Source organism: Chanodichthys erythropterus, chromosome 11 (assembly GCF_024489055.1).
Source record: "Chanodichthys erythropterus isolate Z2021 chromosome 11, ASM2448905v1, whole genome shotgun sequence".
Lineage (NCBI taxonomy): Eukaryota > Metazoa > Chordata > Actinopteri > Cypriniformes > Xenocyprididae > Chanodichthys > Chanodichthys erythropterus.
Genome location: NC_090231.1, coordinates 19776535 through 19803797, shown reverse-complemented (window position 1 = coordinate 19803797; position 27263 = coordinate 19776535). Strand labels below are relative to the sequence as shown.

At 41.3% G+C, this 27263-nt stretch overlaps 1 protein-coding gene across 1 annotated transcript in view; it reads left to right on the top strand.

Annotated features, from left to right (window-relative positions):
- b4galnt4b (beta-1,4-N-acetyl-galactosaminyl transferase 4b) overlaps positions 1 to 27263 on the top strand; it is a 130416-nt gene that overhangs the window by 78847 nt on the left and 24306 nt on the right. Inside the window, exons 6-9 of the mRNA XM_067400559.1 lie at positions 8244 to 8344; positions 8466 to 8533; positions 19556 to 19634; positions 26739 to 26805. Of these exons, the coding sequence (XP_067256660.1) occupies positions 8244 to 8344; positions 8466 to 8533; positions 19556 to 19634; positions 26739 to 26805 (315 nt within the window). The remainder of the gene's footprint in view (positions 1 to 8243; positions 8345 to 8465; positions 8534 to 19555; positions 19635 to 26738; positions 26806 to 27263) is intronic.

The following is a 27263-nucleotide window of genomic DNA, read 5'->3' as shown; positions in this document are numbered from 1 at the left end:
CCCTCGTCCGCCTTCACCTCCCTGGACGGCGGGCTAGCCAGGGGGTACGCGAAGATCCCGCCAGTCGAGCGGTCTGTTGCGACGCAGTTGTGTCCAACGGCCGCTGGCTGGCGCGGTGAGCCGCGTCTCCCGTCCCAGGCCTGTGAATTCTCAGCCGGTCTGACTGAGAAAGCTTACAGTGCCTGTGGGCAGGCTGCCTCTGCCCTGCACGCGATGGCCCTTTTGCAGGTATATCAGGCAAAAGCACTGTCGCAGATGCCCCAGGAAGGTCCTGACCAACAGCTGCTTGGGGAGCTGCGCGCTGCCACTGACCTTGCCCTCCGGGCAACGAAGGTGACAGCGCGTTCTGTTGGCCAGGCGATGTCTACTCTGGTAGCCCAGCAACGCCACCTCTGGCTGACCTTGGCAGACATGAGGGAGACCGACAAACATCGGTTCCTGGATTCCCCCGTGTCTCCGGTCGGCCTTTTCGGCGACGCGGTGGAGAGCTGTGCCCAACAGTCCTCCGCTGCACAGAAGCCGGCTGAGGCTATCCGACATGTCATGCCACGGCGGTCCGCTGCTGCCTCCACCCAGCAGCCCGTGGCTCAGCCTCAGCCCGCTTGTCGCCGAGGGCGCCCGCCTGCGTCTTCCTCCGCCCCTGCTAAGTTGGCAAAGCAGCAGCCTACACCAGCCAAACAGCAGGGTGCCGGGCGCGGACGTGGTGCCCAGCCCAGACGGGCGACCTGGAGCGGAAGGTTCCTGCCCTTTGGGAGAGTATTCCATCTGCTCTCCCACCCCCGGAGGAGGGCCGGGGGGGATTTTGTGGCGGCTGTCCATCTACCGCTGCTGGCTCTCCGGAGTCCAGCGGTACCCACTTTGCCACAAAAAGAGCAGTTTCCTCAAACTCCAGGTCACAACAGGGGGTGTCTGCCAGTGTGCCAGACTTCGCCTCGCCGCTGACAGCTCCCTCCCCATTCGCCAGCAGGTGGCAGTGTGATGGTGCAGACCGCGTCCCGTGCGCCGTCTCCCATGCACACTGCTGCCTCGCAGAGTCCGACCCCACTCCGGGCCGCCCTCAAGCCGTCCGAGTCGGGTCCCTCTCTGCCTTGCTGCCCCACCCCCGGTGCGTCTGTGGTGCATTTGGTCCCGCTGGCTCAGTGTCTGGAAGCGTGGATAGCGCTCCCCAGCCTGTCCAGTGGGCTCACTCGTACTATCAGACTCGGTTATGCGATTCAGTTCGCCCGGCGTCCACCGGTCTTCAGGGCTGTCCACTTCACTCAGGTGTCGTTGGACAGTGCACCTGTTCTCCGGGTGGAGGTTGCTGTCCTCCTGGCGAAGGATACAATCAAGCCGGTCCCTCCAGCCGATATGAAGTCAGGGTTCTACAGCCCCTACTTCATTGTACCGAAAAAGGGCGGTGGGCTACGGCCAATCCTGGACCGTCCCCAGGATTGGTTTGCAGCAATAGACCTGAAGGACGCGTACTTTCATGTCTCGATTCTGCCTTTACACAGACCCTTCCTAGGTCGGTCTGTGTTCGAGGGTCGGGCATGTCAGTACAAAGTCCTACCCGACATGGTTGTAGCTCCCAGCCGGTTGGGTCTTCAGGTCAACTGGGACAAGAGCAAACTCGCCCCCAGGTAGAGGATCTCTTGTTTCGGTCTCGAGCTAGACTCGGTTGCACGGACTGCGCGTCTCACCGAGGTGCGCGTCCAGTCGGTGTTGAACTGCCTGAGCTCGCTCAAGTGCAGGACAGCGGCTCCACTGAAAGATTTTCAGAGGCTCCTGGGGCATATGGCATCTGCAGCCGCGGTAACGCCGCTCGGATTGCTTCATATGAGACCGCTTCAACACTGGCTCCGCGGCCGGGTCCCGAGATGGGCGTGGCAGTGCGGCACGCTCCGTGTCCCCGTGACACCGAGCTGCCGTCGCACCCTTGTCCGGTGGTTGGACCCTTCGTTCCTGTGGGCCGGAGTACCCCTCGAACGAGTGTCCAGGCACGCTGTGGTCTCCACAGATGTCTCTGCCACGGGATGGGGGGGCCACGTACAACGGGCATGCAGTGACAGGTCTTTGGACGGGGCCTCAGCTGCATTGGCATTCCAATTGTCTCGAGTTGCTAGCGGTTCGTCTTGCGCTGGCCCGCTTCAAGGAGCTGTTGTCAGGCAAGCACGTTCTAGTCCGCTCACTAAGCACTGCGGCCGTTGCGTACACCTACCGTCAAGGTGGTCTACGCTTCCGTCGCATGTTGCAACTCGCCCGCCATCTCTTGTTGTGGAGTCAGAAGGATCTGAGGTCCCTTTGGGCCACTCGTGTCTCAGGTGTGCTCAACTGTGCAGCCAACGAGCTGTCACGGCAGCATCTACTTGCGGGCGAGTGGCGGCTCCACCCCCAGGCGGTCCAGCTGATTTGGCAGTGTTTCGGCGAGGCCCAGGTAGTCCTGTTTGCCTCCCCGGAAACTGCCCTCCGCCAGTGGTTTTATTCCCTGACCGGCGGCATGCTCGGCACGGATGCCCTGGCACACAGCTGGCCCCCGGGTCTGCGCAAACATGCGTTTCCCCCAGTGAGCCTTCTCGCACAACTCATGTGCAAGGTCAGGGAGGACGGGGAGCAGGTTCTGTTAGTGGCTCCGTACTGGCCCACTCGGACCTGATTCTCAGACCTCATTCTCCTCGCGACAGCATCTCCCTGGCCGATTCCTCTGAGGAAGGACCCCCTGACTCAGAGACGGGGCACCCTGTGGCACCCGCGTCCCGATCTGTGGAACCTCCACGTGTGGTCCCTGGACGGGATGCGGAGGTTCTGAGTGATCTCCCGCAAGCGGTCGTAGACACCATCACTTCCGCTAGAGCTCCTTCCACTAGGAATCTCTACGCGTTGAAGTGGAACCTGTTCGTCGAATGGTGCGCCTCTCGCCGAGAGGACCCCCGATCATGTTCGGTCGGATCCGTGCTTTCCTTTCTGCAAGATGGGTTGGAGCGAAGGCTGTCTCCCTCCACCCTCAAGGTGTATGTTGCCGCTATTGCCGCACATCACCATGCAGTTGAGGGTAAGTCCCTGGGGAAACACGATCTGATCGTCAGATTCCTGAGGGGGCCAGGAGACTGAATCCTCCTCGCCCTTCCTCCGTACCCTCTTGGGATTTGACCCTGGTTCTCACAGCTCTCCGGGGTCATCCCTTCGAACCTTTGCAATCAGTCGACCTGAAACTAATGTCTCTTAAGACGGTTCTTCTGGTTGCATTGGCTTCCCTGAAGAGGGTAGGGGATCTGCATGCATTTTCGGTCGACGAAACGTGCCTAGAATTCGGGCCCGGTGCTTCTCACGTCATCCTGAGACCCCGGCCTGGATACGTGCCCAAGGTTCCTACCACTCCCTTCAGAGATCAGGTAGTGAACCTGCAAGCGCTGCCCTCGGAGGAGGCAGACCCAGCCCTAGCTTTGCTCTGTCCCGTCCGCGCTCTGCGCGTTTACGTGGATAGAACACGAAGCTTCAGGACCTCAGATCAGCTCTTCATCTGTTACGGAGGCCAGCAGAAGGGAAAGGCTGTCTCCAAGCAGAGGATGGCCCACTGGATAGTGGATGCCATCGCCTTGGCGTACGAATCCCAGGGCGTGCCTTGCCCGCTCGGGTTGAGAGCCCACTCCACCAGAGGGGTGGCCTCTTCCTGGGCGCTGGCTCATGGCGCCTCGCTGACAGATATCTGTAGAGCTGCGGGCTGGGCGACACCTAACACGTTCGCTAGGTTTTATAGCCTACGTGTAGAGCCGGTATCCTCGCGTGTACTCGCATCCACTAGTCGGTAGACGTGTTGTACCCACTCTAAGTGTCGGCTTGCAATGCCATTCCCGCCACTGGCCGGATACGTGCATACTTTCACTCCAGTCGCGTTCCCCGCTTGGCGAACCCTGTCGAGTTCCTCCGCCTCCCCCTTCGGCTCGGACATTGCGGAGTGTCTGATGCCAGGCCTACATCCGTCGCTGACGCTGTCTGTTGGCTGGGGCCCATATGTCGTGACCCCTCTACGTGAGCGGTCCCATATGTGTATTTTCCACGGTTTAAAACTCCCTACGGGCCGAGTCCGTGTCTTTCCCTTAGCAGAGCCAGCTCTGCTGTCACCTGTCAGATGAGTCTCCCCCTAACCAGGTGAAGCCATCCCAGGGACTCCATATGTGTACTGCCCCCCCCGGGCCAGTCCATGTGTGTATTCCCACGTAAACTCCTCCCCCATTGGGTAGGTAGTGGTCTCCGCAGCGTCCCTTACGGGTTCGCTTCCCCAGTGTGTCTAGTTTACTTAGTGGGTAGTGGTTAGACAGCAGTAGACTCTCTCGGTGTAAGCTCGCCCCCTTCATCGCCAGCCGGTGCTATGGGCGGCTGAGCTTGTGCTGGGCACTGGAAGGGGTTTCGTAACTGTGGCGCTTTAGTTGGGATCCCAATTCGTCGGTCACTACCGACGTACGTCGAACGTGACCGACTGAAAGGGAACGTCTCGGTTACGTATGTAACCCTCGTTCCCTGAAGGAGGGAACGGAGACGTACGTCCCGTCGCCACAGTTTCTGTACCCTCGCTGTAGTGCGGACACCAGTTGTCTCCTCAGCGAAAAACAGAGTGCGATTGCATCTGCTTCCTATTTATATACACCTGTCGGGGGCGGTGCGCATTATGCAAATATCGCACGCCAATTCCATTGGCTTGTTTTAGTTTACACGAAGATGATAGGGCTCTCTAAGCGATATCCCAATTCGTCGGTCACTACCGACGTACGTCTCCGTTCCCTCCTTCAGGGAACGAGGGTTACATACGTAACCGAGACGTTCTATCAAATACCAACAGATAAAAAATCAAAACCTGACCGCTTCTGCTAGAAATCCAATAATGGGCCATGATTGGATCTTCCATCAGGACAATGATTCAAAACAAACATCAAAACCAACACAAAAATGGGTCACTGAGCACAAAATGAAGCTTCTGCCATAGCCATCTCAGTCCCCTGACCTGAACCCTAAAGAAAATGAGTGGAGTAAACTGAAGAGAAGAAGATTTAGATTTAGATTTAGTCATTTAGCAGACGCTTTTATCCAAAGCGACTTACAAATGAGAGTAGTAGAATCAGTCAAATCAACATGAGAACAACAGTATGTAAGTGCTGAGTGAAGTCACAGTTATGTCAGTAAAGTGCTCATAGCGAAAATTTTTTTTTTTTTTTTTTTTTTTTTTTAAATAAATACACAGATAAAAGATAGAAAAATATTAGTCAAGGTAAGTGCTACTACTACTGGGTCAAGTGCTGCCGAAAAAGATACGTCTTTAGCCTTTTTTTGAAAATGGCTAGAGACTCAGCTGCACGGATAGAGCGTGGTAGGTCATTCCACCAGCCAGGAACAGTCCCGGAGAAGGTCCGGGAGAGTGATTTTGTGCCCCTATGTGATGGCACCACAAGGCGCCGTTCACTTGCAGAACGCAAGTTTCTGGAAGGCGCGTAAGCACCATCATGAAGCTGGAATCTGAAGGATCTGGAGAGATTCTGCATGAAGGAATGGTCTCTGATCTCTTGTCAAGTGTTCTCTAAACTCATCAGGCATTATAGAAGAAGACTCAGAGCTGTTATCTTGGCAAAAGGAGGTTGCAAAAAGTTTTGAATAAAAGGGTGCCAATAATTGTGGCCAACGTGTTTTGGAGAAAAACATTTATTTCATAATGTAAGTTTCCCCCAACTTTCAACTATTTTCCTTAAATGAAAGGTTATAATTTTGAAAGATCAAAAGGATAAACAATGCTGATTTATTTTCACAGCTGCTTTTGCTCATAATTACTAAGGGTGCCAATAATTGTGGAGGGCACTGTAACTTGGACAGAATAGCAGATCCATATAATAATATTGCCTCCAGCCTATTTTTGTTTTTTTGTTTTTTTTTTGTCTTCTCCAAATACAGGTGAATCTCAATCAATTAGAATGTCGTGGAAAAGTTCATTTATTTCAGTAATTAAACTAAAATTGTGGAACTTGTGTTTTAAATAAATTAATTGTGCACAGAGTGAAGTACTTCAAGTCTTTGGTTCTTTTAATTGTGATGATTTTGACTCACATTTAACAAAAATCCACCAATTCACTCTCTCAATAAATTAGAATACTTCATAAGATCAATAAAAAAAGGATATTTTAAACACAAATGTCAGGCTTCTGAAAAGTATGTTCATTTCTATGCACTCAATATTTGGTTGGGCCTTCTTTTGCATGAATTACTGCATAAATGCAGTGTGGCATGGAGGCGATCAGTCTGTGGCACTGCTCAGGTGTAATGGAAGCCCAGGTTGCTTTGATAGCGGCCTTCAGGTCATCTGCATTGTTGGGGTTCAGGCGAGTTTGTTGGCCAATCAAGCACATTAACACCATGGTCACTGAACCAGCTTTTGGTACCCTTTGGCAGTGTGGGCAGGTGCCAAGTCCTGCTGGAAAGTGAAATCAGCATCTCCATAAAGCTTGTCAGCAGAAGAAAACATGAAGTGCTCTTAAATTTCCTGCTAGATGGCTGCGTTGACTGTGGACTTCAGAAAACACAGTGGACCAACACCAGCAGATGACATGGCAGCCCAAATCATCACTGACTGTGGAAACTTCACACTGGACTTCAAGCAACATGGTTTCTGTGCCTATCCACTCTTCTTCCAGACTCTGGGACCTTTATTTCCAAATGAAATGCAAAATTTACTTTCATCTTAAAAGAGGACTTTGGACCACTGAGCAACAGTCCAGTTCTTTTTCTCCTTAGCCCAGGTAAGACGCTTCTGATGTTGTCTTTGGTTCAGAAGTGGCTTGGTACGTGGAATGTGACAGTTGTAACCCTTTTCCTGAAGATGTATATGTGCGGTGGCTCTTGATGCACTGACTCCAGCTTAAGTCCACTCCTTTTGAAGCTCTCCTAAGTTCTTAAATCGGCTTCTCCTGACAATCTTCTCAAGCCTGCGGTCATTCATTTCACTTGTACACCTTTTCCTACCACACTTTTTCCTTCCAGTCAACTTTCCATGAATATGCTTTGGCACAGCACTCTGCAAACAGCCAGCTCTTTCAGCAATGACCCTCTGTGGCTTACCCTCATTGTAGAGGGTCTCGATGATCGTCTTCTGGACAACTGTCAAGTCAGCAGATTTCCCTATGACTGCTGTTGGGATTACTGACCTAAACCCAGTATTTATACCCTGAGAATGGTAATTTAATAGAACTTGAAATTAAATAGTCTAATAATTTGAGATACTGATTTTTTTATTTTGATGAGCAGCAAGCTGTAATCATCTAAATGAAAACAAAAAAGTCTAGAAATATTTTACTTTATGTCTAATAAATCTAGAATATATTTAAGTTTTGCTTTTTGAATTAAATTACAGAAAAAAAAAAACTTTTTCATGATATTCTAATTTATTGAGATGCACCTGTATACTGTGCATATATAGAAAGTGTTTTGTCATCTGTCCATAGGACATTGTTTCAGAAGCGCTTTCAAAAGTGAAACATCTGGTATGTTACTTTATACCATATTGTTTGAAGTCACGAACACAGGCAATATAGAATTCTTATCATCGGTAATAACTATGAGTTCTTTTTTAATGTAAGAAAATGTGTTCTGTTTAAATAAAAATGGTGAATATTAATAGTGATTCATGCCCAATTCTAAAATCTTTTCAAACCTTTGTGCTGTAGCGTCTCACACATACAATACATACACATTAAGTGTTGCTTTGTGTTTAAAATGTTCCTCAAAGCAGGCTTGACTGATGTGTAAGAAATCAGAATATTGCCAAAGCTGACAGGACGTCTAAAGGCACACAGAAACCATTATTTCAATAGATCCCCTGCAGTCAGCACATTCTGCACACTCTGCCTAACCTGATAAGAAAAAGCTGCTGTGAGGAATGACTATATGAGCCCTGGTGCTGGCTGGCGTGATCATGTTTGCTGGAGAAAAGTTATGAGATTGTTTTCATTAGCAAATAACTAGGGTCGCTGAGTCAGGCTTTTGACTGTGGCACACAAGCTCACAAAACAATAAGAGAAGGAAGAGCTTCTGTCAATTTGAGGTATATACCAGAGTACTACAGACAGCCAGAATAAAGACGCTAGCACCACTGGGTGATAGACTGCTGCGAGATACCTGTGACTGCCAAACAACATGTTATCAAAGGAAGCTTAAAAGGGAGAACCTGCAGGTCAGTCATAAGGTTATACTGTACAACTCTGTAAATGATAAATTATTTATTTTAGGGGATTTCCAGTTCGCAATAGCATCGGATGATAACTCTGAACTGTGGCTAAGCTCAGATGAGAGTCCACTCAATGCCCGACTCCTGGTGTATGTGGGACAGGTGTGTACTATGATACATGGCTCCTTTTCAATTCAATTCTGAATAGTTCAAGCCTGGATATTGTGTCCTGTGCATCTGTGCTAGAGAGGAGTTACAGTCTCTGTTGTCTGTTGTCATATAGCACGGCTCAGAGTGGACAGCTCCAGGAGAGTTCAGCAAGTTCAGATCCCAAACTTCCAAACCTGTGCGGTGAGTGTCATACAGCATATGTTTCCTGGATTTACCCTCATAATTAAATGCATATTAGGAGAATATGTCTAAAGGATTGTCTGCAACATGGAAAGGTACTTGCCAGCTCATTGCTTTATAGTTATACAGTAGATATGATAAGTATGCTGTGCTCAGGATGAGCAGTAATGAGTGAGACAGGATGTGCAAATCACGGTTGTGGTAAGTGACACATTTACTTGTTATTTCTCCTCCAGATGAACATTTTTTTTTCTTTTTTTTTTTCATTTGTCACTGCTTTTAATATTTAGCAGAATACATGAATATGTCAATCCATCACACATATATTTGTATTTGTAAATTGAGTTACCTGAAATAACCTGAAAAACCATCAAAAGCCACCAAACTTTGTGAATGAGTGAAAACATTCAAGATATATTCTTCCATCTATTGTCCATTCATTAAATCCATTTGTATAAACCTCATTCTGTATACATACTGTATATAATTATAGGACAGCACATGCTCAACTTCACTGTTAAATGAACAGGCGTCAGGGGCAGTTTTAACAAGCGTGCTGCCCAATAGGTGTCTGCACAGACAGTGTGATTGTGGATCACAAGGGACACATTAAATAGTAGTTTGTCAGAATGAAGTGTCATGTCGTCTGTTTTAATCGCCCTTGTCTGTCTTCTCCAGCCACTGCTGATTGGTGCAAAAGTCGAGCTTTGGTGTGAATGGTGTGTGCTGTTAAATTATTCATCAGCAGTGTCAGTCTGAAAGCAAGCGTGTACATGTTCCAGAATATTTTAGTGCCAATAAAAATGCTTATTGGCACTTCAGAGGGAAATGCAGAGAAGTGCCTCCTCTTTTCAGCGAGCTTTGACAATGGTCTGGCAACGGTTCAAACTGCCACAAGAGTGTCTTTGATATCCTCTGCTTTTTTAGTTGAGGACGTCAGGATATAAACTTTTTTTTGACTTCTATTCAACTTGAGTTTGACAACTTTCTGTCTACGTACCTCAGTTCTCTGTTTCCTTTCATTTTGCCTTCAATTGGGGCTTGTTAGTTTGGTGACATAGAGCAGAGGCCATTACGTTATATAGACTAATGGGGTGGATTTTAGAGAGCAAACAGGGAAGATGTCTGACAGGACTGTCTGGAATTCCCATAGTTGCTGGGCAAAATGATGCACTAATGAACAACAGTAAAAAGTTTACAGAGCACTCAAGAGGCAAGACATGCCTGTCAGTCATGGATGACAGAAACTAGGAAGATGCTTTACAATGCATGTTACACACAGTAGAGACAGAAAATCGGTGGAAAGGTTAGATGGAGAGATGTTAAAATGTCATCCACTCTGTGCCTGCAGTTTCACTCCATTGCTTTTAATTTGTTGGGACTGAGATCCAAAGATTCCAAGAACATCAGAACGTATCACAACCAGCAACCCCTGAACCTGAATGCATGAATCTTTTTACATATTCAGTGTGTTTATAGATTAAAAACTCTTTCCCATGTTTGTCTCTTTGAAGTTTTCTCAGTTCTGTGGATGGGGGTGCCTTTAACACATAATGGCCCGGTTTCACATTAAAAGGTTAGTTCACCCAAAAATGAAAATTCTGTCATTAATTGCTCACCCTCATGTTGTTCTAAACTCATAAGACCTTCGTTAATCTTTGGAACACACATATTTTAATGTTGTCTTTAGTACCTTCCTGGACCTTGAAAGTTGTGGTTAAATTGCTGTCTATGGAAGAGTCAGATACCGCTTGGATTTAATAAAAAGTATCTTCATTTGTGTTCTGAAGATGAACAAAGTTCTTATGTGTTTGGAACGACATGAGGGTGAAACATTAATGACAGAATTTTCATTTTTGGGTGAACTAACCCTTTAAGCCAGGATTAAGCCTTAGTTCCATTAGGGCATTTAAGTAGCTTTTATAAACGTACCCTAGAAAAAAAAAGTGCTGCTGTGCATCTTGATACAAAACAATGGTAATGACATATTTTAAGATATGTCAGTACAAGTTTCTTTCAGTTAAAACAGCTCAAACATGCATTTTTCTCTGGGACTAGGCTTAAGCCTTGTCGGTGAAACTGGGGGAATGGTTACATATAAGTTCTGTATTTATGTTGACAGAAAAAAAAAAAAAATCATGCAGAATTTATATCAGATTAAACATTGTTTTAATTTTTAATTTTTGTACTTTTTTTTTTTTTTGATGAATTTGGATTATTATGAGAAAGGGTATTAATTAGCATAATATGTGATACACTATGTAAATTACCATAATATCATCTCTATATAAGAAATATTTGGAAAAAATCATTTTAATATAAAAATATAATATATATGAGACTCTGTGTCTTACTCTTGTATGTCTGTGTGTGTGTGTGTGTGTGTGTGTGTGTGTGTGTGTGTGTGTGTGTGTGTGTGTGTGTGTGTGTGTGTGTGTGTGTGTGAGAGAGAGAGAGAGAGAGAGAGAGAGAGTCTTTTTCTTGTATCACTTACATAGTGGTTTGCCCTCCATGACTAAAGGAAAGAAAGGGCAGAGTAACTCTAGGAGTCTCAGATATTGCAGCTGACATTTATGGCAATATGTCAGTTCTACAGGGCCAGCAGAGGTCAACCTCTCTTGACATTTCAGAAGTATCTGTCACAAGTGTGCTAGGGAATGTTAAAAGCAGTTTCAGTTCACTAAATTGAAAATGGACATCTACTGTAGCAATTTATTACTCTAATGCTAGTCCAATTACATTAGAAAAAAAAAAAAAAAAGATGATTAGCCATTCAGTCATATTCATCTCTTGGCAATCCTATGGGCTGTCTCTTGTCATGCTTTCCAGTCTTCTGCTTTGTTTTTCTGTTCTAGGCCTGTGTCACTTTTGATGGTGTTGATGGTGGCAGCTCTTTTTCTTGTTCCACTAACTGTGCCAAGCATCATCCAAAGTCTTCATTCTAAATTTTCTAATATTTTTTTTGTGTGTGTGTGTGTGTGTGTTTTTTACTGTCTAATTCAGTGGATCATATGCTGTCATTCTCTGTTTTTCTGTATTCAGTTCAGGCAACTGTTGTTTTGCAAGAGTGTTCTGATGAAGTCATTGATTGTTCTTTCTGTTTGTTATCTGCTAATCTCTGCATAAATTACTCACTTCCCCAAATGAACAAACAAGAAACAAACTTTACTCAAGAGATAAGCATTCTCCCTTCTAATGTTTGTTTTTAATTCAATTTTATTTCACTTTCGTGTTGCATTGGGTTTATGCAAATGTCTGAAGCGTCCATAAATGAAGTCAGGATAGTGGGTGCAGTCATCAAACTGAGCTAGATAAATAAAACCAAGGCTACAGAGGGGAACATGCATTGTGGAGTATGATGAGTGGTCTGAATTTAATATTTTATTTATTAAATAAGCTGCCATTGATGTGTAAATTTGTACCAGTTTAATCTTTCATTTAGCCACAGGATCCATTTGTTGAGGTTAAACTTATCATTTGGGAATGATGAACGTCAGTATTCCTTATCTTACACACGGTATAATCAGAAATGAACATCTCAAGACAGCAAAAGAACTTTCCTCTTGCAAACTAAAAGCAGTGCTGACATTACAGCTCAACTATACATTGGCTTAGAACAACCGTTCCTTTTTTTGTTCTTTAAAATGTTAGAGGGGAAAATGCATTGTGGAGCATGAGTGAGTGGTCTTTTATTTATTAAATAGGCTGCCATTGATGTGTAAATTTGTACCCGTTTAATTTGTCGTTCGGCCAAAGGATCTTTTTGTTGAGGTTAAACTTATCATTTGGGAATGATAATCCTCATTATTCCTTATCTAACAAACAATATAATCAGAAATGAACATCTCAAAGCAAAGCAACTTTTCTCTTGCAAACAAAAAGCAGTGCTGACATTACAGCTCAACACTCCATTGGCTTAGATTCTAGAACAACCATAACTTTTTTTGTTCTTGTTTGAAATTTTCTGTTAACAGTAATGTCATTTTTTTTTTTGTTGTTGGTGAATATTTGGTGAAAGGTCTAGGTTACATAAGCCCCGTTTCCACCGCAGGAACTTTACCCAGGAACTAGGGACTTTGGGCTGGTACTCGGTGTGTTTCCACCGCAGGAACCAGGAACTAAAAAAAGTTCTGGGTAAAATTTCCCCCTCAGAAAAGTCCCTGATGGCGAGGTGGTACTTTTTCAAAGTTCAGGAACTTTCTGGGGTGGGACTAGGCGCTGAGCATGCTGATTGGTTGGATTCACGCCACATTTGATTGATCGGATTCACGCCGCATTTGATTGGTCAACTCCACGCAGAAGTAAATTCCATAATAACATTCCTCACAACTCTGGATCATTTTGATTGATTGTTTTCTTACCAATCTTGTTCTTTCTGCCCGATGGCGCGCGTTCGTCCCAGCCATCTCACGGTCGATGTCGGCAATTGCTGATAAGACACGTTGTCTCATTTTATATCGAGAATTACGAGCTTTCTGTATACGCTTTACTATCAGTGCTCGTCTGTTTTCTGCCGCTTGGTTCATTATTTCTTTAGTAAACCAATACACCATGAGCAGAAGCAGCATTCCTCGATCCTCCTCCATACTGCTTTTTCTGTTGCACAAGAATGATTACGGTCCGTCACTGACAGGAAGAAACAGTTGCGCGCAGTACTACGTCACCGGACAAATTAGCCTAATCTTCACGGTACTTTAGACCGCTTGGAAACGCAGAAGGCAACAGGTCTGGGGGGGACAAAAAGTTCCTGGGAGAAAAGTTCCTGGTACAATTGTTCCGGGTAATTTCGGTGGAAACGCGGCTATATTTAACCCAGTTCCCTGAAAAGGGGAACGAGACACTGTGCCATGACATTGATGCTATGGGAATGCTTTGCAAGAGCCAGTGTCTGAAGCATGTGTGATACACGGCAATCTTGATTGTCTACCACATTCAGGTGACGTCTCAGGTGTGCTGACAGGCTATAAAAGAGAACCTAGAGAAAGCTTCAAATTGTCTGAAGGAAGACATATAGGCATGCCTGAAGTATGGCAATGCAACACAGTCTCGTTCCACTTCTCAGGGAACCGGGTTACATGCGTAACCTAGACGTTCCCTTTCAAACTGGAATTCAATGTTGCATCATGACTTTGGCGCTGTGGAAATGTTAATACCCACTACACCATGCTGAACAAATGCCTACTCACTGTGTCGTTGAAATTAACCAGCGGGCAAGGCTGTAGCCAAAAGTTGCCATACAGAACCAATAGTGGCCAAGAACTTATTTACCTGAGGTGCGGTGCCCGCAGCTCAATACCCTCCCCTTACTTTTCTGTACAACTGACCCAGGGGCAGAGCTGACTAGATTGACCACAGCCTCACTGCGTCTGCCAACATCTATCAATAGGAAAGGGTAGACTAGAGCACTGCTAACCCATGTCCAAGCCCTCAGACAACAGCTCCAAGTGGCAACCTACTCCAAGGGAGCAAAGTATCAAGCATCCTGTCCTAAGGACTGGGAGAGCCCTCAGGAGAGAACCTTGTTTTCTCAACTGCCTGCTCTACTTAAGGAAACAAGTTTCTTCAGAAGATCTGGCGAGAGAGCACAGAGAGTGAAGCACCCACTTCAGCTCTACACTCTCATGCTCTCTATCACCAACCATCAAAAGGGGCATGACAGCACTACCTCTGTGCAACTGAATGACGAAAAATGCAATACCGAAAGGTTGTGACGTTTATGACTGGGGGATCTAACTTAAGCTTGCCCATGGCACTGGTCATAATGTCAACCAGCTCCTCATTTGTGGGGGTGAGAGAAGGAAACGGACTCACTCAGCATATCCATCTTGACTCCCGTCAACTATCGGAGCAACAACATGCTCTCTGCCAGATTGGAAGAAGCCTAAGCTTCCGGGTCTGGCATGAGAGCAGCAGAGCTGCGTGAGCTTCGTGTGAGCAGGTGTCTGAAGCATGTGTGAGACAGGCTAGCTCTGCTTCAGACACCTGCTCAAACTAAGTGTTCCCATAGTGTCAAAATCATAACGCAGCGTTGAGTTCCACTTCAAAAGAGAACGGCACTACAGTCTGTAGTGATCATACTGTAACACCATGTCCTAACCAGACAAGATGCGATACGTCTGCTATGAGAAGTCTGCCCTTGTGAGTTGTTTGACATCTCAAACAAGCCTACTGTCTTGCTACAGCAGTCTGTTGAGAGTGTGTTCATGTGGGCATTGCCTGAATACACTCTTTCTTTATCTTTCTCATCACTCAGTCCTATTCAATTATTGAACAGAACACTTTCAGATGGAGCCAGGCAATTAGTCAGCCAATTAAAACTCCATTCTGTATCCCCTCAAGCCTCTCTCAATTTATCCTATCTACTGCTGATCTACTGGCCAGTCCTTTCTTTTGGAGTCTTCAATCTTTTATAGATTTAACTCTCAGTAGACATGAAAACATACTGCCACCCCTTAAAGGACAACAAACAAACACACATAAATGCTTGTAATGCGTATTGCTAATGTTCAGTTGTTGGTTTTGTGGGGGGAGGGGGGAGGGTGTTCAAGAAATACTTAATTAAGGAAATAATATGCCTTAAAAGAGCATACTTAAATGCAAAATGAATGTTAAATTTATATTAAATGCAATTAATTGAATTTATAGGGTTTAAAGGGTTGTCATTTCTATATTCTTTTATATACTTTAATGTAATTCAAATGTACTTAAAATACATTTTCTATTGAAACTTGCATGTGTATATATATATATATATATATATATATATATATATATATATATATTTATATATATATATATATATATATATATATTTGTTATATCGTGATATAAATGTTAAATATATTTGTAATTACACATTTGTATAAAAAAGTGGCACATGCACAAATTAAAATGTTAATCAAAAAAATGCTTTAGGATAGTCAACACATCAAATTCTTTAAAGTATGACAAAAGATTATCTAAATGAATAATCATTTAAAATGTACTTTAAAGTAAACTTTTTATTTGATATAACCAATTTTAAAAGTGTGCTTAAGAGGCTGTTCACATATCGTGAACATGTCTAAAAACGAGTGGAAAGCGCAGCCGCACCGCTTTCTCCTTCTTTCCAAAGCGCTTGCACACCCGTGGCGTCTATGCTACCATGAACTGCGCCTTCACGAGGAGTAGGAAGTTTCAGCAAAGGATAGACTTATTTCTAGCCCCTGTATTAGCTTTACTACTAGATATATTTTTGGAGATATAAAAACCACCTTGTGCAGCTATCATCAGCTGTTCAGCTGAGATTTCGATGTTTTGTTACGGAAAGACCGAAGCTGATCGGTTGGTTGTTGTCACATGACCTGCGGTGTGCTTGCGGCATTCTGAAAAGTTGAGAATTTTTTATGTCGACGCACCTGGAAAACACTCCGCATGCGCCACGGCTCCAAAGGGGCCGTTCACACAGTGAACTTTGCATTCAGGAATGTTTTTTTAAAAAGTGCAGCGTAGAACGCGAGGGTCTCGAGATACGCTTTTGAGACATGATGCAATAACAACAATAATGGAAATAATAGAAATAGGCAAACAGCAGAATTGATATATATGAGTTTTGACATGGAATAAAAGAAAATAAGATGAAAATAAAATAATAGTGAGCTCTTCCTCCGCCATATTGCCATCAAATTAAACAGTTGTCATGCCAGCTTGCTACTGTAAACAGAAGCTTGCAACTCTTGCCCCGCCTTAAGCCGAGTTCAGACTGTACGATTTTAGCCCCGATTTTGGCTCGTGGACAGGTTTTGAGAAATCGCCGACAAATGCCCGAAATCACAGGCAAATTGGTGCTCGTTCACGCGAGTGACAATCACGCAGTGTGAATGAGCAAAGACGCGATATGAGAGAATTGCAGACGAGTCGCCGACACCTGTGAGATATTTGAAAAGCTAAATAACTGGACCTGTCGGCGATTCAAAATCCTGCTGTGTGAAAAGTGTTCTGACTGAAAACTACATCGGCGATGACTGACAGCCAATGAGAGAGCAAGATACAGAGCAGTGGGGAGTTCGGGGAGGAGTTATAGACCACAATATAGAATGAATTAGCATACACATAAACATTACAATTCTATCAAACAGAAACAAAGTACAAACATTTACTTGACCATCCGCAACAACAGCACATTGAAAAGTTATGTATTTACCTCCAACTCTCGTTGCAGAACACACAATCCTTGTTCCTTGCGTCTCCCCAACCATTTCCTCCTCCATATTCTTCTTTTCTTTTTTAAATAAATAAATAAATAAAGATGTGTATGGATAAATTATTTGTAATAAACACTGTAATATTCCACAAAAAAATATGAATCGTCTATTTTGATTTCATTGTGATTGTAAGTATTGAAATACACTAAAAGTGCACATTCACAAACTAAGTTAACATTGTAGCACACTCCTCTCCTTCTTCAACAGTGTTGGGTAAGTTACTCCAAAAAAGTAATCCACTACAAATTACTATATTAAAATTGTAATTTGTACACTTGTTAATGTTTATTTGTAAAAATTATTGTTGCAGTTTTTTTTATAGTATTTAATGATTATGAACCCACATTTACAAACCATACAATCGATGAAACTACAAAGCTGGCAGGTATGGTATGTATGATTACAAAATAAAGTCATTAAGATTGTTATTAATATTATTTTATAAAGTAACAGAATAAAAGTAGTTTTATCACGTGTTGAGCCATTTCTGTGACAGCTCCAGCTCTCCGACGAACAGTTATGGGCTACGTCAGTGTCTGAATTCACTCACTTCATGTCTTTCACTTTTTGCAGATATAGTGCACTCAAATGACATAGGCCTACACTATATAGGTATTAGTGAATCGGAGAACGAGTGAGTGGTTTCGGACACAGCTTAAACATTCCTTGCTGTGTGTACCATGTATGTGTGTGGTAGCTGAACTGTGTTTATGTTTGTATGTAACTGCATTAAAGACAGGAAAAAAATTGCTGAAAACATTTATAGAAACATTTGAAAACAGTATTGTTCAGAAGTTTCCTTTCCTCTCAACAAAAATCCAATCTAGCTTGTTTAGCTAAGGTTGAACCGCTCTCGTCTTGGCTGCGGCGGGTATCGCCCTCCATGCGTTCTCCGGTGATTCATAATGATACATCTGCACCAAAAGTGATTTCTTTTAGAAAAGCACTTTACCTAATATTTTTAATTTTTTATATTTTTTATTACGCAAGTAACGTTATTTTATTCACATCAGTAACTGTAATCAAATTACATACATTTAAAATGCGTTACGTTACTGCGTTATCAGGAAAAGTTACTTTGTAACGCTTTATACCCAACTCTGTTCTTCACCACAGTCTCATGCTGTCACAGTGAGCTGCATTACAATGTGAATTGCACTTGGCTGATTTAATCAAAGCAATTCCAGCAGAACATCTGAAGAATAATTGTGTCACAACACAACCTCTCCATCTGAATTTCCTGCTACTCACATGTCTGTCTGTTTGTGACTTCTGTCTTCTCTAAGATTAATATATCTTGCAACAGAAATCCAAATCCTGTTTTCTTTTTATTCATAGAGATAGTGTACACAAGTGTTTTTATCCACTTAGCAACATTTAATTTAATTCACAAGTTCGCCTTCCTATTCAGTCTGAATGGTTAACACACTTGATTTGCTGTCCTTGAAGGAGGCTCGAACCCGAGGCTCGGCTTGAGCTCCAAGTTAAACCCCTCTATAACAGCACTACATAGAGGAAGAATAAGGGAAATAGAGGAAGAGATGGGGAGGAGGAGGGATGCTGGAAGTATTGCACTGGGATGATGCAGTGACTGCTACTTGTATATGCTCGTAATGATGATTGACAGGAATGAATGTTTAGGCTCCTCCCGAACCAACATTTGGAACTACATAAAAAAAAACCTCCTTGCAGCTGACATTAGAAATCTCTCTCTCTCTCTCTCTCTCTCTGCACAAAGTGTCATGCCATTTTATTCTGTTTGAAGTTTGATGGAAAAGACTACCTGGGAAAGAGCCTCCAGCTGCATGAGTTTAGAAAGGAGCTTCTTTGAATTTACTTTGACGTTGGGTGAATTTCTCTAAAATATTTCTTAACAGCCTCTCTGTCCTTTTTGCTAAATTTGATACTGTCATCGTTGTTTTATATTACTTAGATTAACTTGTTTTATGGTGATAGTTTTGTTATTTCAAAAAAGAAAAATTTATACATGTGAATGAAAGCTATACCAGACAGAGGTAATCACACACTCTTTCTTTTTCTCTCTTATAATACTCTTAAAACTTCACTGATGCAGCCCGGGCTGTCGTTGCTAGTTCTAGACTCATGTTATTTGAATTAGTAACAGAGGCTTATATTGTGATTGTCAAAACATTTGGTAATAGCGTCTCTTGGACATGGCTACAACACACAATATTGTGACGTGTACTTTTCCAGAAGACAACTGAAGATTGTTATAGAGAATAACTCCCCATTTGGAGTGAACTTTGTGCTTTTTCATGCACAGCAACAGTGACATTACACAATAAATGAAGGACCCATTTAAAATTATTGATGATTTAAAAGGCACTTTTAAAGTAAAACTTTTAATTTGACATTATTTCTAAGTGTTTAAATGTGTTAAGAAACATAGTCAATAAAGTGTACTCTTTACACTTAAGTGGCATTTTACTTCATTAATATAGTATCTGCACTATTTTAATATAGTACTTTTAAGATTTGAAGTACATAGAGCACATTCAATGCAATTAAGCAAACCTGCTTTTCATCAGTGATATCTTGTTTCAAAAACATTTAATCATTAAGGCACCTTAATGATTAAATGTACACATCCTCCTGCCCTTTAGGTGCTTTGTGAATTTTTTTCATCTTTGCATCTGCCATTTTTTTTTCCTTTCCTCATCTGGTCTTTCTCTCCATACCTCTCTGAGAATGTCCCCTGCCCTCTCTTTCTTTCACTTTAATTCTCCTCCTTTTCCCTCCTCTCTCTTTCTCTCTGCAGTCTTATGTCCTCGCGTCGATACTACTTTGAGGTTTTGCACAAGCAAGATGACAGAGGTTCAGACCATGTGGAGGTTGGGGTGAGTACAGAGCCAGAGTTTGGAAAATGCTGGTAATTTACTGTAGACGTTGAAGTGTCCCCAATAAAACTTACTATATGATAGTGTGTAGAAATTGTATGTGCAGTAAACCTATTTTATTGATGTTGTTTTAGCCAGGACATTGTACTACCGTTTTGTATCCTTTCTTTTAATTAGACTGTCCACCAAAGTTTTTATGTTTAATTCAATGATTAAATTCTGCCCCCTTATGCTTCTAATCCTATTCTCTTTACCTCTCTTAGTTATAGTGCAACAGTGCCTGGCCCCTTTTTCAGTGGTACTGGTTCCAGAAGCATTATTTTTTAATTAGTTTTTCCCATAGGGATGCGTTATAAGCCATTAACCAGGCTACAAGGTGTTTCACAACACTACAAACTTTGATTTGAAGCAAAAAAAGTTTAGAAAAGTGGGAAAAAAAGAGAAAAAAAAAAAGGTACAAGACTGTGTACTTAACGGCTTTAGTGATGGAAACTGAAGACTTCAGATGCAAAAGCCTCTAAGTGCCATCTGAAATTTTTCTTCTAAAATGAGCATTTTTATCAAGCTTGTTTGTTTAGGTTCAGTAATTTCACTTTAATTGCAATAGGTCATTTTCATTGTCATTAAAGTGAAATAACTGAACATACACATAAGAGCTCGATAAAAATGCTAATTTTAGAAGACAATTTCAGATGGCACTCAGAGGCTTCAACTACAATCCCATGAAGAATCGTGGACAGCAAAATGATAAAAAATGGAGAAATACAAAACTACACATTTTTCTGTACAGCATCATGGGTAATGTAGTTTTTCACAAGAAAGTCCACTGATAAACACAAGTATTTTAAAAAAAAAATATGCTGAAATAATGTGGGCTGACGACTGATAATGAAATAGAAAACAAATAGATTCAAAATAGATTCAATCATTTTGTGTTCTTCCTGCTTGAGATGGGCAAACTTGAGTATGATTAAAACCCCCTAAATGGAAACATACAGTACTTTGTATAAAATGAATACATTTTTAATACATAATTTAATACATTTCCATCCAAGCCCCTTTGATAACTGGTGCTATCCATATAAATGTAAAACAATTATCCCATATAAATGTTATTATTTATGTTAGTTAACATTATTTAACATTATTTAATTTGTGTATTTTTTCCCATTTAATATTCCACACTACAGGGTAAAACAATTCAAATTGCTCACGGTTTGGTTTTATACCAGTTTTAGGGTCACGGTTTTGGTATGGTTTGGTATGTGCTGTGTTCAGGGGAAAAAAGGACTACTGTCAAATAAAAATAAAGAAAATAAGAACAAATAATTAAACTACAAGCAATATCTCAAATAAATACAATAGCGCAAAGATACAAATAAAATAAACAGTGCTTTTCAGGTTATTTAGGTATCAGTTACAGAAACTGAATAAAGGAATCAAATGTAAAATAACATTGAATATAATCTTCACTGTATAAATTAATAAAGATTAATCATTATTAAAGTTACAAAAGCTATTCAGTCAAGAGCAGAGAGTGATTTCCTTGTCTTTTGTTGTTTGATTAACATCTAGTTTATAGCTTGTGCACTATCAACACCTGGGTGAGTACGGCGTAAGTGGCTGGTCGTATTAGAACATAAGGTACTCCTCCTGAACAAATTTTACAAAGAGTGGCTGTTTTGTACACGTGGTTGTGCATTACTGTTGTAACGTATTGGGAAGACAGAATGCATATCCTAAACTAAATTCAGCTGCTTGGTTGCTTGGTGCTTGGCTCCCTCCTCTTCTAGATACAAACACCTACTGTATAATCCAGGTACACGTACATAGATTTTTCAGTCAAATGAGACATTTCTTATCTAAGCACACTGCACCACTTTTTTGAGGCTTTAGTCATCTCTAGACTACTGCAGTGTTCTTTTAGGCGGCCATCCTCTATGCGCAATTAAACAACTGTAAATAATTCAGAAGGCGTGTGTTATGTTTGGTCTTAAGTGAACCTGTCAGGGCATATATCAATCTTGCCAACTCCACCGGAACAGCTGAATCCTTTTTTACCATCAAAAAAGGCCTGTCTCTACTGACACAATTCTTAATGTGCTTACTTAACTGCCATTCTCTTTCTGTTGTTTCACAGGGTCACCTATATTTCTGTACTAGCTTAATTATGGCTAAAGAACAAAAGTGAATTCATAAATGTTTAATAAATCCTTCTCATCTCTGCATCTTTCAATGCTTCTTAGCAGCCTTATTTGTAAACTTAAATCATGACCTCTAGATCACTTTGTTGCTTTATGATGAAATCTTTTGATAAATTATTAATCAGAATGTAAAACTTTATCTAAAGTCAGCTGAACAAAAGGACAAACTATATAACTAAGTAATAATACAGGACAGTTAATTAAATTGAATTAGTTTGACCCTTTTATTCCACACATTTGACTGGACAGTCAGCACAGAGTACTGATAGTGGAGCTGTTAATTGGAAAGCAAGGATGTGTCATTGTCTATAGATTTTTCAATTCTGCTCAAAGTCTGTCAGCTGAATTGTTACATGCCTTTCCTTCTAGTCCTTTTAGATTTTTTTATTTTATCTTTAACTGACTATTAAAGCTATTATATACACACAACACTAATGTTACCATAAAAAGCTCACTCCTGCACAACTTTGTATCACTTATAAAGAACAGTTTTTTTTCTTTTCTTTTCCAAATCCGCACTGCACAACTTTCAGTGCCTGGAGGCTAAGAAGGCCCAAGATGACGCATCTGTGTTTCACTCCCTATTTAATGCTCACTGCAGAGAGCTGGAGAATAGGAGGTTCAAAGACATGAGAGGAGCCCAATGAATAAATGCATTGAACTTGGAGGTATTCTCAGCTAGAGAGTCAACAGGGACCAGACACAAAAAAGCAAAAACAGCTAATTATCTGTTGCAAACACAAAAATTCATTTATTAAACAAAGTGCAGTGGGCTAGCCTGTCGAGTTCACTGGAGATGCTTTAGATGTTCAGTGTTTTCAGGCTCATGCACTGCATCTTTAGGATTCCCCCCAATTTCAGCAATTAAATCAGAAAAGGTGGGCTAATCTCTGTGATGTGCATATGTGCTTAAACTTTTCATGGTTGCTCTTAGCGTTAACACCCTGAGTTATTCTGAGGCTGATTTACATTTTAACAAAATCCCCAGGCTTTGTAGGGACAAAGAGATCTAATAAAGCCAGTCTGATGTAGTCTGACCAGAAACTATCCTATATGACATTTGCAGTATAGGAGCTTTTATGGTTGGTGCTGCCAGTCAACAGTGAATGGGCTCAATTATATTTATCATCAAGACAAAGGAGAAATAAATCTGTAGCTGATGCAATATATGCAACATCATGCAAGCTGCATGTTGTTTTCTAGGGATTGCAATGCTTTGAGACTCTCTTTTACTGCCTGCAGTTAATTGTGTTCAGTATTTATTAACTTTTGTTAAAAGAGTTATTTCAGCCAAAAATTAAATTTCCCCTTATCGTTAAAAAAATAGTCCAAGTGACTACAGTGGTTCAACCTTTTTATTTTAAAGTTGAACCACTGTAGTCATGTTGACTATTTTAATGATGTCTTTACTACCTTTCTGGACCTCAAAAGGTGTGGTTCAGAAACCCTCAGATTTCATAAAAAAAAAATAAAAAAAAACTTAATTTGTGTTCTGAAGATGAACAAAGGTCTTAAGGATTTTGGGCGACATGAGGGTGAGTACTTAATGACAGAAATTTCATTTTTGGGTGAACTAACTTTTGTTAATAATAATACAAATTCATTTTTAGTTCATGTTAGCTCAAGTCCGTTAAATAATATTAAGAGCTTTAAATTTTAGTAATGTATTAGTACATGTTGAAATTAACATGAACTAAGAAAAATAAATGCTTTTGAAGTGAAAGTACTTATTAACTAAAGTAGTTAACTAATGTTAACAAATGGAACCTTATTTTTAAAGTGTTACCAATGAAAGATTTATATATATATATATATATATAGACAATGATAAAGGACAGTATGTGTTGGCTGCTTAGCTAGTCCTTGATCGGTGTGTAATACTGCTTAGGTGTGTATTTATCAGTGTGTGAAGGTGCATGATTATTTTCATGGATATACAGTATTTGTGTGTGTATGTGCGTATTTGTGTATTATGTCACTGGGGGCAAACAGGCATCTGTGGCTTCTCAGATCTGACATTGTGCTGTAACTGCACTCCATCGATTCCCAAAAGGCAAATCTGACCTTGAGAAACACAAGCTGTGCAGAACAACAGGGTGAATACTAAACACTGAAGAAAACTGATTCAGGTGTGTGGATGTTTATGTTGTGTTGTCCAAAACTAACCCTCATCAGGGTGTTAAAAGTAATGGTATGTCTATTACATGTTTGATTTTGGCACTTAACAGGATTGAGTCTTTCTCAAGATTCTTTGACTGTCAAATAAATCAGCGAGTTCATAAGTCAAATAATCTTTCTAAATGCTCATCTTTTGAGTGTGTGATTGTGACTAATTAGTATGCAAAGACTGTGAGTTTGATAGACACCGCTGCTCTGTTATACATTTTTTGGGCCTGAAACTATACTAACTATAAGCAATGTCGACATCAAACTGCTCCAAATTCAAATTAATTTCTGTCATATTTTCTTCTCTCTTTGTTCTATTTTTCTCCCTGTATCTCTTCCCCTTACTTTGTTCAACTGTACAGTCTGAAATGCTGAAAGCTGTTGTGTGGCATTGGTGTGTGAAAAAAAGAGTGTAAGTGTGTGATTCTGAACTTCAGTGTGATAAGAGTTTTTTGTTTTGCGATTGCTAAATGACCTCTTGTGTAAGAGTGGCCGAGAAGTGATGTTATAATTGTAGAGCCTCTTTAGAAGAATTGCTATGTGTCTGTATCCCATCTATTTTGAGAGCCAGTGTCGTCCCAGAGCATTGTGAGGGTGAAAGCAGAAAGACAGTGAGGGTGGAGGGGTATTCTCTAAAAATGAATTGCGTCTGCTTTGTATTCGTTGTCTGCATTGTTTAAGCTCTCGATTCACTAAAAGAATTATGCAAATAGGTAATGCCACAAATACAGCAAAAAGTCTGTGCTGAAAACAAATTTGGCCACATTTACACTGCTGGTCTTGATGCCCAATTCCAAGCCAAGGTAGACGTACTGACCCGAAAAAGCTTAGGCAGAAAAGAAAGTAAAAACTGCGAGATTTGCATTGGACGCAGAAGAAATGATAATACAAGCTTTGCTTTCCGCACCATCTTTAAAGGTCAGCAAAACATTGGTCTCTTAAGACGGAGAAAAAAAGAAGAGCCCTTGTTGCAGCCTGAGCATTAAAAAGAGTCGTGGTTGGTGTCCACCTGAGTTGACGTCATTCGCCACCACCCCTTTGTGGCAAGCAGGACGAGGCCGAGAGCCGTGATAAAGGGCCGAGGCCGGTGGCGTGATTGATGATGAGCGCCACCTGCGCACCGCATCAGTCTCGAGTTTCTCACGGAGGAACTCCGGGAGCATAAATGGAGTAGCGATGACAGTGAAGAACGAGAGAGGACCAGGCCTGGACTATTTTACGTTATGTTTTGTTTATGTGTGTGCGTCAGTCGTCTGTGAGGGGCTGCTGCTTTTACTTTTGTTTTGTGTTTATTTATTTTATATTTTATAAAGTTTGTGAAACGTTCACCGGTTCCCAATTTCTTCTTCCCTTAACAACATACCTCACATCTTTTTCAATGATGTACAACTCACATTGACGTGAATATCCTGTCTGTCCGCTTACATTGTAGACCCAAATGCACGTATTCGATTCATGCCAGATTTATTTCCACACATTAATGAGGCCTGAAACTGACTTGATAATATTGGAATCCATGTGCTTTTTTCCTGCTTACATGTTCTTGGGTCATATCCGATCTGTGCCACATGGGAGGAAAAAAACGGAATTGGGTCACTTGAGCCATGTAATGTAAATGCTGCCTTTGTATGGGACTATTTTAGACCTTGTTGTTTTATGGCAGTATTCTACCACAATCTGGCATACTTTATTGGAACTGCATTAACATCACAATATCACCAGCCAATATCCTGCTATCCAGGCACCATGAATCAGCATATGCCCAGTTAATCATTATTTGGCGAAGAACTGCTGCCAAAAAAAAAAAAAAAAATTCAAAATTGGGTCCCACATTATATTAGGTGGCCTTAATTACTATGTACTTACCTCAGAAAATAAGTACAATGTACTTTTTGTGTTTATGTTGTATTGCAAAACACTTTTGCTGCTATTGAGGTGGGATATGGGTAAGGTTAGGGACAGGTTTGGTGGTATGAGTAGGTTTAAGGGTGGGTTAAGGTGTAAGGGACAGAGTTATTATAAATGTAATTACAGAAAAAAATACAGAGGAAATTACATGCAGGTATTTTTTGTTTTAAATATAAGTACAATTTTAAAACATGTATGTGCACAATAAGTGCATTGTATCAAATTATTCATTTAAATATAAGTACATAGTAGTTAAGGCCACCTAATATAAAGTGGGACCCAAAATTGTAAAATATTTATGATATTCTTCTTATTCAAAACATTTATAGATTTTATTAATTGAATTTATTTTTTATTAAACTTGATTGCAGGTGGTTAGTGAATAATTAAATGCAGTTAATTATTTGCATTTTTAAAATGTTTTTATTTTAATAATATCATTTGGTTAAACTGGATTGCAGGTTGTTAGTGAATAATTTTATTAAAAACAATAAAATTATTTGATTTATTATTAGCCTATGGAAATATGGATTGCAGGTGGTTATTGATTAATTAAAATTGTAATTTTTAAATATTAAAAAATTATTCGTTCTATTTGTTTTATTATTAGCAGCTGGTTATCTAGGTTGCAGGTGGTTAGTTAATAATTAATTGTATGAACATTTTTCATTAGAAAAATTATTTATTTTATTATTAGCATCTGGTAAACTGAATCGCAGGTTGTTAGGTGGAATAAAGCACCCTGGAATAAGGCACTTGTTTTGTTCTGAAATCTGAAAAGGGATTTTTCTTCTTTACACCTCTTTGTCTGTCTCTTCTCTTGCAGTGGAGACCTTTCCTTCCTGGGCTGAAGTATGATGTCATTGACTCAGCTTATATCTCGTTGTACGCAGGTAAATCCTCCTTCCTTTTAGAAATTTTTTCATGCTAAAAATACATGCACACATTTCGGGGAAGATAAAACAGAAAATGGAATGAATTCTCAAGAGTAACATTTGCAAACTCTGCCTGTTGCAATCATATCTGAATATTGCAGTTAACATTCACAGCCTCTGAACATCACAGCTTCTGCTGTTTGTGTGAAAAGTAACATTGTACTTACATTTAAATGTAGGCAGTGGCAACTAGGTAATCACTAGAAAACACTTGCCCCTGAGCCTCTTGTGTTTGCTGTGACAGTCAGCATGTACGTTGTACTCCTTTGCATATCGTCTTATCAAGCATTACACATGTTCACTCGTTCCCCTTCAAATTACTGCCATTCATCAAGGGAACTGACTTTAATTTACACATGCTTTTAAGAGGAAGTAGAGACACAAAGTGAGAGAGGGAAGGGAAAAAATGAGACAAA